This window comes from Oryzias latipes, chromosome 9 (assembly GCF_053564925.1).
Source record: "Oryzias latipes strain Hd-rR chromosome 9, Olatipes_Hd-rR_3.1".
Lineage (NCBI taxonomy): Eukaryota > Metazoa > Chordata > Actinopteri > Beloniformes > Adrianichthyidae > Oryzias > Oryzias latipes.
In genome coordinates, this window is record NC_136245.1 from 30233026 (window position 1) to 30245821 (window position 12796).

At 37.8% G+C, this 12796-nt stretch overlaps 1 protein-coding gene across 1 annotated transcript in view; it reads left to right on the top strand.

Moving 5' to 3' along the window:
* The window catches only part of tmem8b (transmembrane protein 8B), a 58655-nt gene that overhangs the window by 245 nt on the left and 45614 nt on the right, over window positions 1-12796 (top strand). Inside the window, exons 2-4 of the mRNA XM_023958927.2 lie at window positions 6421-6610; window positions 7908-8115; window positions 12237-12370. Of these exons, the coding sequence (XP_023814695.1) occupies window positions 6421-6610; window positions 7908-8115; window positions 12237-12370 (532 nt within the window). The remainder of the gene's footprint in view (window positions 1-6420; window positions 6611-7907; window positions 8116-12236; window positions 12371-12796) is intronic.

The window sequence follows — 12796 nt, forward strand, 5'->3', positions numbered from 1 at the left end:
GCTCCGCTGTGATTCCCGGGGAGCTGTCCCCTTTGTCGGGGTGCTGAAATCCTCCCCGCTGTCGCTGCGGCGGAGGGTGCAGCGGCTCCGGGGTTTTGGATTCCTGACATCCTTCAGAGCCTTTAATCGGCGCAGACTGGCTTCAGTGAGTGTAGCACCAGGAAGGAGTCGCTGGGGGAGGTGGCACGAAACACTTCGGGGATGTTGCCAAAGGTTGCGGGTTGAAATTTTTGCTTATTGGACAGGATTCTTGCTCAAAGAAAACACAGGAGTTGCGGATCGGATAAATGGGCTGGACTCAGCCGGTCTGTTTCTGTAACTCACCAACTTTAGTGGGGATTAACACATTTAACTAGTAAATTATGTAGAATAACGCCCCATTGAAAACGTTCCAAAGGAATTGTTGTTTTGTGGTAAACAACATATAGAAATGACTGGTTTTCTCTGATGCTTCCATAAGGCAGGAATCCTCATTGCTGCATGTGGGACAATAGAACCTCTGGAACAGAAAGTCCTGGTTGTGGACATTTAGGACTATCAGGGTCAGCCGGATGATGCTGTAAACTTGTTGCTTCTTCTATTTGTTTTAACTTTTACCCTTTTCTTCTATTTGCTGCAGGAAGAACAAGTTAATTCTCTCTCCATGCGGTACCTGCACTCTCAGTTTGTCCACAATAAAAACAAATTCATGAACAGTTTTAGGTTGCAGTCATCTTCTGTGTTCATCAAACAGAGCATTTTGTAATTCTTGCTGAATCGAAGCTTGATGAAGCAGGGGATAGGGTGAGCAAAAAGGTGAACTTTGTCATCTGTCATTGTCAAAAGACGTTGCTTTTAATGGTTTTTTCTTAACCCAAATGGTTTGGATGCTGCATTTTTTCTGCTTAAAAAAGGAGAAAAAACAGTAAAAAGAGCCTTTTTTGCAGCTTCTGAAGGAAAGAAAGTTAAAAAAAAACAAGCAGTGTCAAGTATTCATGCATAAATCTCATGTTGAGATGACAAAAAGGGAGGATTATGTCTGTATTAAGCCTCCACCAGGGTAAAACAGTGGTAGGGAGGTGCTTATTGAAGAGATTACTGGATCCCGAATGGTGCTGTAAGAAAGCCTGTAAGTGCTCCGCTTCCTTTATCTTCCAATGAATGTCTTTATTTAGCTGGCAAAAAAACCAGGGTGTTTATATATTTTGCCATTTTTACAGCTCCACATTAAATGTGGCCTCTTTGTGTGGCTGCTGGATTACTTCTGAGATGGATTAAAATGTCTTGTGCTGAATCACAGGAGCAGGTTAAAAAATATGTTTTAGGCAGTTTATATTCAAAAATGTCCTCCATCTTCTGTTTATCCCAGAAACCTTAGGACCTTTATAGTGTATTTAAAAATAAAAAAGCAAACTAGAATACAACATCCGCTGAGCCTAATGAAGGTAGTTCCTTTGGTCATTTACAAGTTATGATGGAAAATAGCAGAAATAAAACGATGCACTGTTTGTTCTCTAGCGTGTCATTCAGATAACCCACTACATTAGGAAACACAATAGTTTTATTTGTCATTGTTGTTTCATTTTGACTGCAGGATGGAACTAAAGGTGTTCAGTTCGGACAAAACCGCTTAGCTAAAAGCCATTTTTGCACAAAACCCCTCAGTCCTGATGGACTCTGCCTGTTTTGAACAGCTCAGTCCTCAGCCACGAAGGGATCTCTGAGCATTTAGCCGTAGTTTGACCGAGTCTTCTATAAAGTTTTCCTGCTTTTTGAATAGATTAGCAAAACATATCCTATAGGAGTGCAGCCTATATCTTTCCCTCTAATATGATTTTGATACATGCTCCACGACTCGATACAAAAAAGATTTAACTAACTTTGTGGCGATTCAATACAGTCCAATACTTTTACATAAATGGATACAATCTATAAATTTGTTATTCCTTTATTCCATTAACAAGGAATGGAAGAATTGGATGATGTTTGAGAAATCAGGTTTATTTATTTTGAAGAGCTCTGCAAAAGCATCGCTTATCACGTCTCCATGTCATGATGGTGAGCTTCACCATCTACTGCAGAAGCGGCGCCTGAATGACGGACGCTTTCAGCTGTACTTCCGACTCTCTGTCACCCAGTTTGACGACTTGCTATCCTGCATTAGTCAGAGGACATTAAATATACAAGAAATAGAAAATCATAAAGTTTAGGAGGAGAACAATCAGATTCTCCATGTTGGTTTTGGACTCCACCCGCTGATCAGAATGAGCGGTGCTTCTTCTGCGTTGCTATCAGTAGCAAATACTTTAACCCACACCTACAGCTCCCTCTGGGTGTAAGTGGGAAAATAACCACCATTTGAGCCAATTTATTTTAAAAACAATCAAATATAAGTAACACCTCTGGCCAAACTATGCAAAAAACCACAACTTATAAAATTCTGTATTCACTTCCTGATCAATTTTATACCTTTTTACCAACATATTCTTGTTCATATTTATGATTGCTGCTTTTTATCTCAGCATTTAATACAGTCTTTGATATATATGTTTCCTCTATGTCGTCAATATCTTAGCTGATAGTGGTAATGAGTGAGTCAAACTCATTCATTTCAGTCTGGGAATTCCCAAATGTCCCTTTTATCTGTAAGTTGAAATCAAAAGAGGAAAAAAGATGTGGACAGGACTTCTATAGTACAGTCGGTGGTCAAGAGGAAAGCTGGAATTATAGTAGAGTAGTAGCTTTGGATGGGATTTGGCCACAAACATTTGCTTTTATTCTCCATTTCTGTGCCTTTAATAGTCAAGGTTGCTTTAGTACTGTATGTGAGAGCCAGCATGAGCTCCAGGAGCTGGTGTGAACGGGTGGGTGGAGCAGAAAGATTTTCTCCTTCCACACATTAGGAAATAGCATATTTATCTTTCAAAAACTCTTGTCAGCGAACAGAATCCTGTTCCTGAGAGCCAAAAACCCATTCAGCTTTGAATGACGGCATCTGCACAGACGTAGCTGTGGCTTTGGAGAGTAAATTGTTGATTTCCAATCAAAAGATTGACTGCTTATAACTCTTTAACAGACCACATTGTTATTCTGATCCGCCCTCAGAACACCGGTATTTTTTTTGTAGACACATTCTGCACAAATTGCTGGTGAGAAATATCACCCACAAACGTAGAGCTCAAATAAAGAGAGATGTCACTGCTGCCGCCGCCGCCGCTGCTGTTGCAGGCACAGACAGTAAGAGCAGTTGACATCCACAAAAACAACGAGAATGAGTTATAAATGGAAAACCGTCCCGCTCTGTGGAACATCAAGGTGCCTCCACAGTGTTCCCATGGAAATCTGTTGCCTCGCCTGTGTTTATAACACTTTTCCAGGAGATGTTGTACACTTTAGTGTGTCAGTTAAGTCACACGCAGTGTTTCCTGTGAATTTTGGCCACCTGCTGCTGCTTCTTGAAGCCAGCCCAGCTCGTGTGGCAGATTACACCTGCCACTTGTTCTGCTGATTTTTCATGTAGAAGCTCTGGTGGATTTAGTCCAACGATTTGATTTGATTTGATTTGATTTGATTTGATGCAGACTGAATGAGCACTCATTTGTCCATGGATTTCTCTCAGCTGCTTTAAAAAGCATTAAAGTCTTTGATCACATATTTAAATGATCTTCAAGCCATTTGCTGGGATCAAAGATGATCTTATCAGAGTGCAAACGAAACACCATTATGTTCTTGACTAGAATGATAGGGAAAGGGGGAAATGCCTGCACTGGCGCTTCGGCTTTTGCAAAAGAAATTACTATCAAAAAATATCCATGTCCATTTTGATGGGCGTCTTCTGCTGATTCATGCTCTGAACTTTTGATTTAGGATCAAATCTGTGGACGAGTCTTCAGTGGGTTGCCATGGCGCTCTGTTGTTGAGGTGCCTAAAAGTTCACAGCGTTCAGACTAATAAAAAGAGCTGCATCCAGAAGAGTGGACTTTCGGTAAACAGTAAAAACCTGCATGTTTTATAGAACCTGTATGTTTTATAGAAAATTGAACTGATAATACTTTTGACCATTTGTTCTTTCATATCTCATGCTATGCCTGCAAATGTGTAATGATTCACAGATCAAAATGTTTTAAAAAACACTGAAAAAACATCTATTCAAGCAAGATTTGTGAAGTGTTTCCATTTCCTGTAAAACACAGATGTATGTCAGTAATTTGAAGCACTGCAAAAAGATGAAGCCTAAAAATAGGAAAATAAAACACTAATCTTAAAAAGGAATTCACTGGAAAGTTGTAAAGTTATCTGTCCATAAAGCAAGTCATTTTTATTAGCAAGAAATCTTAAAATAAGATGTAAAAACTTGACATTTTCACTCAAAAAGGGAGAAGTAAGCTAAAAAAGCTAACTATTAGATAGAAATACTTCAAATTAAATGTTTTACCGCCCAATAGTAAGCATTTTTTTTGTTTTAAATAAATGGTTTGTATTATTTGTAGTTCAAGTGTAAAAAAAAAACTGTGTGATAAGTCAAAATGACTCAAGTTAAAAACAAACTGTTGTTTTTCTCATCAGTCTCACCAGGTCAAGGTTACTCATCTTCAGCTTTCTTCAATTAGTTAATTACCCTCAGTGTATTTAAGTGTCTGGCTCTTTTATTGCAAAACAATTATCTATCTTAAAATGAGCACAAAAAAAACCTACATCCAATTTTGGAGAATTCAGACTAACATCAGGTGAAATAATCTGCCGGTGCAGGAAGATATTTGAACTTAATAATATTTCTTAAAAATAGAAAGAAAATCTAAACTTTAGAATAGTAAGAAACATTCCAAGTCCATTATTAATCAAAATTAGTTTTACTGGGGCTTTAAGTGTTGTTTTCTTTATAAATTTAAAGGGAGACATTTTTCAAATAAGAGCAACTAAGCAAGAGGAATTTTTAATATTTAGAACTTTCACTATTAGGTTTTTTTTTCTTGAAATGAGAACGGACACATTTAATTATGCAAATTGACTCATAGCAGATTCAACCTTAATTTAGAATGCTCAAGCAAAAAAAAAACTAAATGCCTGAGAGCATGAATGTTTAACCCTTGTGCTATTCTAGGCACTTTAACGTTGAGAGTTGGGTCATCTAGACCCACTAGACAGTGCGCTGAACCTTTTTTCTTCAATGATTTTTGATCTTCACTGGTGTCCATGGATTTTTTTCTGATGTTGAGGAAAGCTTGAAAGGGTGTAGAGCAGAGAGAAGTAAAAAGAAACTTAACACCTGCAGCTATCTTGAAAGTCTAGAAAACAAGGTTTCAAATCTTTGCAAGTATCAAATGGTTTGCATTGCAGGAAGTGCTGTCACCAAAAGCAAAAATCCTCTACTGGCTGAGTAATAAACAGTACCTGGTTTTAGTTTGTTGTCTGAAAGAGAGTCAATACTGAAGCCGAAAGGTTCATGCTTGCTTTAACCAGATTACCATAATTTGGTTTGCACTAAATTTGGAAAAAAGGCTCCATGAATTTAATGTAATAATCTTAGTTTGCCACTTTATTCGTCTTTTTTCAAATCAGCTTAACTAAAATTTAAAACCTCTGGTACAATAATTTTAAAAATTTGAATTTTCAGTCCAGTGAGATTATTATAATCTAATCCATTTAAAATAAAATAATCATGATAAGTGTAAAGATTTTAGGGATTGAATTGAGCCGTTTGAATTCCCTTAACGGAAACTAAATTGGGCAAAAGATCAGTGAATGAATCTAACGATATTTATATGATTTGTCAGTAAAAAAACAAAAACAATAAGCGTGATAACTTTATTGTTTTGTTTCTTTTATTTTTGGTAGTTAATGGATTATTTAATCATAATAACCATTTCTGAGTGTTTCTCCACTGAATCAAAGTGACACATTTAAACTGATCCCAATAATAATTAACTTTTACAAAAAAACAGACAAATACACTGAATTAAACACAATATTTATGTGTCTTTAATTGGCACCATCAGTGTAAGTTAACAAAAGCTGTCATACTTAAGAAAACTTGATATTTAAATGCCCAACCTGATAAAAATTGTGCTTTTGGTGATTTATCATGTTCTTGTGGCATTTTTCAGGTGACAGAGGCTGTACTTACAGAAACTGAAGCTCACCATGACATTTCTGAGTATTTATTTATTCAAATCATTGTGAATCAGGAGCAGACTTTTAAAAGAGAGAGCCTCTTTGGGACGTAGAGGTTCTTTCTAAGGAATTTCTAAGGAACTCCGGCCGTGCCACAGAAACTATGTCCTAGAAAACGACACATGCTTTAGATCTTGGCATCATAATTAAAACACGACTGGGAACGCTTTGAAAAAATCTCAAGAGATCATCGGAGTGAATCTTTAAATGAGCAGAAAATGTATTTTGCAACCAAATAATCAATGAGGACAACCACTTTTGTCCCCACAGATTGCCTTTTTGTGACTGAATACTTCACCCGCACGCCTCGTAAGCTGAATGCTTTCAACTCCTTCGCCAGCGTGGAACTGTTCCACTTCAATGTGCCTGACGACACCATGATGGCCGTATGGAACCTCATCACCTTCAAGGAACAGGGGGGCACGTTTGGGGACAGCTGCCCCAACCGCAATGTGACAGTGTAAGACAGTGTTTGCTAAAATAATGCATCTCTGAGCGATTTGAAGATGTCCTGCCTTAAAAAACACATTATGCCTGTTTGGCTGAAGACTGGTATGTCAGAGGAGAAGTTACAGATAATAACGAGTCTCATAGCTGCGAAAAAATAGGCTTTAGCCGATGAGATTTGAGAAAAAGCTTATCATCCATATAGGATTTAATATTTATGTTTCACAGCAGTCCTGGACTGAAAGGACCAGATTGTTTTCTTCTCTCTTGCTGCGCCTTTGAGTGAACATTTCACCCCAGCCATATATACTCAAAACCTCATCAGAATTTGCACGCACCTAGTACCAGGTGAAAAAGAATTTTGGGCATAGGGAATGATATCACAGCGTGAGGAAAAGAAAAAAGAAAGGGGCCAAAATCTTACATGAGGCTGAAAAAAAAAAGTAAAACATTTAAAACCCACTAACAAAATCAAAAGAGAGATGGATATCCAAAGAAAGTTTCAAAATCATTAAAAGCCACAAGACCATTTTGTGTCAAACTTGATAACTTTACATTTTCAAACAATCTGGGGAAAAAAGCAAAAAACTTCCCAAAATTTCACAGACATGCAACCATAGCCGCAGTTTCGTTGACCTCTGGGAAAGGCTGCCAACTTAGAAGATGTTGCATTCAAACTTTGTAGATGTTGAACGGCGTTAGTGTGACGCAGAAGTGGTGGTCCCCTGTTGCTCGCACATGTTTTACCAGAATGTTGTGAAAATGTAAAACATGATTCATTGGCTCAATCTGAATAAAACTATATAACATAAGATATTAACATATTCTAAATGTGGATGTGGTTAAAAAAAAAAACAACTGAAAATTACCTTGACGTGTTCATCACCTCCAGGCGATCAAAAAATATAATGGTTGCTGAGGAGATAAAAACCAACAGCAAAGCAGTAATATTAATATATTACTTTCATCGTGTTTCTCTGTCATATGGTCTGCTGTGGTCCTATATTGGCCGTTCTGATTAAAGTGATAAACATTACTGGTCTTGCAGATTTTGAAACTTTAATTTTGTTGTCTGTTTTTATGTTGGGCTATGGCTATGGGTTATTTTTTTTTATTTAATTTATTGATTTAATTGATTTTATGCTGTTTGTTTTATATTTTTCCTGTGTTGTTTAGCATTTTTGGTCAGCTTCTGCTATTTTAAAAGCGCTTTATAAATAAAGTTAACTAGACTTGACTTGACTTGGGCAGAGATCTGCATGTTTTGATGAAAAGGCCTCATTTATTTATTTATTTATTTTGCCTAATAGGTATTTCAGGTCAGGCGCTCCTCCGGTAATCAATCCTCTGTACACCCGCTTCCCTCGGGATACGGTCGTCCCAGGGTCCTTCGCTCTGACTCTGACCTGGACGCTGCCAAACCGTACAACAGGCGCGTTCAACGTGACCAGCCCCCTCCCTGGAGACTGGTTCCTGGCGGCTCATTTACCCAAGGATGAAGGCAAGATCTCCGTCAAGGTGAGCGGGAATATTTATAACAACTAACGACCTCTTAGAGCTCCACCTGCAAACTCATCATGTGAATAAATCTGCCTTGATATTGACCCACTAGACCAATATTGCCATCTCTGCAGCTGTGCAGATAAACGCCAAAGAAAAAAACCAGAAGCCTTCCAGCATCGGCTGCATAAGGCAGCAAATTAAATGCCTGAGTTATTGCTATGATGTCCATCACTCACCGGTGGTGACTGGTAACATAGCTTTAATGGGATCTACTCCTTTATATATATATTTTTTGCATGGTTGCTTAATTCCTCGTTATGGATGGAAAAAAAAATCTAATAAATATGTTGTAAGTAGTTGCTGGGATTGGTATTCCAGCTCGCGCTGCAAAGCCTAAAGAGGCAGAACAGCGTCAGAGAGTTTTTCTTCATCTCATCATGTTCTCATATTTGGCTGCATAAACACCTGCTGATTTCCATTTCAGGCTATTTATTTGTGGCTGGCAACATGCTCTGTTGTGCTTCCTTTGTGGTTTTCACTGGCTGGCAAAAGTGCACCAAGAGTACACAACAATCAAGAATATCATCAGAAGTCGTCGTTGGCGTGGAGCGTGCAGAGGAATTGGGTTTTCTTTGTGGTGCCAGGAAAGGCTTCCACTCAATACATGGCAACAGCACATTCTTCTTCAAAAAGCAATTTCTTAGCAAATTAGAAGATTTTAGTTCAAGTGTTCAAGCGTGGCAGGCACGATGAGTAAGCAGTGAGATTCAGCAGCGGAAAAATAACAGATGGTTTGTAGTAAAATGTCTTCATTTGAGAGTTTGATGTTGATGTTTATATTTTTTTTTTCGCACAAAATACCATAAAAAAATATTCAACTTGAAGTTATTTTACCTAGTGAAAAGCATTCATTATTGCTTTGTGCAGTAAGCAAATACAAAATTGGTTTAATTGTTTAAAAAAAATATCTTAAATGTTTTTGCTCCCACATTTCTGCGTTCATATTTTTCCTGGAATATTTATAAAGAACAGGCAAATTGTTTCCTGTCAAGGTTTCAAGCAGGATTATAAAACAGTTTTTTTCCCTGAAGTGAAAAATGTGAAACATTTTAGAAATTGAGTCGCAGCTTAAAAAGTCAATTTAAGTCTTTAATTGTTTCCTTTGTATGTTGGAGGTCGTTTGTCCTTACCGTGCTGTCGTCTAAAACCTATTCGGTTGCACAAGCTGCAGCCAGATGGATGTTTTCACACTTTTATCGATTCACTTCCCATACTTATGTCCGCTTTTCAAGCACTGTTTGATACCAGTTTACAACACAAAACCCAAATTCTCAGAATCCAATAAAGCTGCACCTACCAAGGTTTCCTTTGTTGCTGTGCTGTTGCGACGGATTGCGTGATGTTCCTCAGATGCACCCAACAGACTGGAAACTGACGGCATACCCCAGAGTTGACCCTGAAAACGCTCAGCCTCGGTGGACATATAAGCAGCTAGTATAATGCAATTATTCAGGATTACTTTAGGGAATTTTTTACGGCTAATATGGAGTTTTAAAGGCTTTAATAACTCAACAAATCTGAGAGTAGACAGGAAATGAATGAAAGCTGTACTAGATATATGACTAAAACACACAAATAAAGTTTAATCCCAGCGTAATATCTTTAAAAAACAGACCACTTATCTTAAATTAAAATGTTATTTTAACTTTTCAGGGTCAGTTTTTTGCACAAAAACTTTGCACAGTTACTTTTAGGAAAGTACCTATAAAGGATTTGGATTATCGTTGATCGATTGATTGATTGGGTTTTATCAAGAAATTTTAAAATAAAGGAAAATAGACATTAAAAATTACAATAAAAAAAAGAAAACAATGCCATGTTCTTCACATATAATGACATATAATTCCTCTGAATCATTTACACCAACACAGTATGACATTGTTAGTACAACAGTATAACACTGAATTCACTAAGTGTCCTCAAAAAGAGAAATGATTGAAACAGAGTTGAAAGAAGTGATTTTTTAATCCCACTCCAATTTATTTCTTTTTTTTTTATGTTTGCTATTGTCGGATTCTTAAAGGACCTATTTCATGCAAAATCAACTTTTTGAGCTTTTAAGTGTATAATAATGTTAATTCCTCACAAAAACAACCCTAAAATGGCATCTTGCTCCATTCACGCATCTCTGAGCATTCCTCTAAAACCCTGTGCTCTGAGCACCATTTGTTGGATGAACATTATAAAACTATGGAAAGTATTTCCATCTAAATCACATGTGTTTATATTTCAATAAACATTTGTGTCAGGAGATCTGAATGCAATTTTGTTGGTGTAACATAAGGTGACACAAGGTGCAGATTTGAATAGATTATGGTAACACAGCCACATATAATCTCACATAATCTTGTTAAATCATCTCAACTAGAATTACAATAATAGATTTGAATTAATTGAATAGGGTTTTTCTCAAAATCAAAAGTAAAATAAACGAAACGATTTCAATTTTAAAAGTAGCTTTTGTAAATGTGAAAACGCAAAATACTTTAATAATGTGCTTGTGACCATTACTACCATACTTATTGATATTCAGTAATTTAAACATAAGTCCAATATTTAATTGGTTACGTAGTTACATGAACATATTTATTAACATATTTTTTGGAAATATGTTAATATAACAAACACTTGGTTTGATTATTTTGATTGCAGCTCTTCCCAATCCACGATAACAAGCAGGTTCTCAGATTGTGGTGTATACAAGTGAGGATCCGCCCCTTCCAGGAAGAGTCTGCATTGCTAGCCCCGCCCCCAGACTAACACACACACCCACTTTCTCCGCTGAGCTAGTGGTGATCGGCTAAACGCTTTTATTTTATATGCACAATATTCACATCCATCTCTGCAAATATTCAGATGCTGTGGGCAAAACGCAGACACGCTATTGAGGCAGACTCTAGGTTGACGTCATGAAATGGGCGGCACCTACAAAGAGCGAAAGGCGGAGCCTCAGAGATCGGGTCGTCGAAAATAACTCATATGTAATTAAAAACATTTGTTCTTTAGTGTGCCTAAGGTAATATCATGTATTGGGATATAGTTTATTCTGAATGGCTTAAGAAAAGCACGACATAGGCCTTACTTTTAACAAGAAAATACAATTTCAGTCCAAGTGCATATTATTTATCCAATAACAAAGATAACGTTTTTCTTGGTTATCATAAAAAAATATTAATACGTTATTCGTAAATCTGGGCACTGTATCATGTAACAAAGATGGCTTTCTTACTGATTATCATCACAAGATATTATTAGGGTTTTGCAGCAATCATTTTTAACTGTCATGCAACAAGAATTAGTGTTTGCGTTTCTGTGTTTTAGGAAGATTTAAAGACAAAGGATACATTTCTTCTTTATGAAGTGATCATATGTGATTTATCCAACCTCTGACCGGGATTAGATATGTAGCTCTTGTAGCTGAGATGACGTGCTCCATAAAAGACGTCTTGTTTTTGGACTGGAGTCAGACTCAGGGGTCGCTCGTAAAGAGGAAGTTAAACCTCCATATAGTAAAAAAGCAGCAGCCTTCAAAACCTATAACTAACAACTTTTAATTAAAACATAACTTGCTTGACACGACACTCGTCACAGCAAAAAGCTGTAATAAATCAAAGGGTCACCCTGGCAGCTCTCTGACTAATGACACGCCACTGTAATTGCTGCTCAATTGGGGTGGGGGGGGTGTCTACACATGGCCCGACAGGAATGAAGGACCTAATTTGGCTTTCACACCTGTCTTTCTGAATCAGGTGCTTATTTTCTCTTTACCAACACGTCGTACAGCAAACCATGTGTAGAAACAGCGCACGCTCCTCTGGCTTTGAAGCTTTTCTGGCGGCTTGGCTCATCTCACAGCATTAATGGTTAAGAGCATGAGTGAAATAGTGGCGACATGCAACCCTGAGAGAGGGCCAGAGCCGTATTAATCCAGCAGCCTGACAGGCTTTATGCACATTGTCCATTAGGAATTTTGCAGCCAGTCTGAAAGAAATCTCATATTTGCTTGCCCAGCCTTAAAGAAGTCTTGGTGAGTTAACTGGAAAAACAGAGTAAACGGGGCTGTGATTTCCTTTCAGGGTCTGTCGGAGGAATGCCAGTATCTGTTCCAACCTCAGCTCATTGTCCAGAGGCTTCACGGGATTTCTGTGCTTTATCCTGGATACTTCATTGACCAGATGATTCCGGTCCATAACAGATCGGCTCTCTACAAGTGAGGGAAAACAGGAATCACCAGCAGAACCTCAAAGACCCACTCCGATGAAAATGGTGTTTTTAGTGTTTCTAACACGTTCTTGTGGCTTTTTTTGGTGGTGGAGGACATATATAAAGAAAGTTAGGCTAAAAATTGCATTTCTAAGTAGAATTGTTGCTAATCAGTCCTAGACAAAAAACGTTGTTTGAAAAAGAGCTTATTTGTTAGGTAGAAAATACGCTGAGCGGGCCACAAGCTCCCTGCTCCGCTCCATTCCGATGCATCCATTTGCAGATAAACAGATCCATGTACGTCTTCGTTTTCCTCGTCTGAGCTGGTATCTGGCTCAAAACTGTAGGCTGGAGGGTAACTCCATTATTGCTCGCCCCTTTTTTGTCGCACTGCTAATGTTAGGCTGGGGGTGTGAGGGGCTATAAGCTAGAT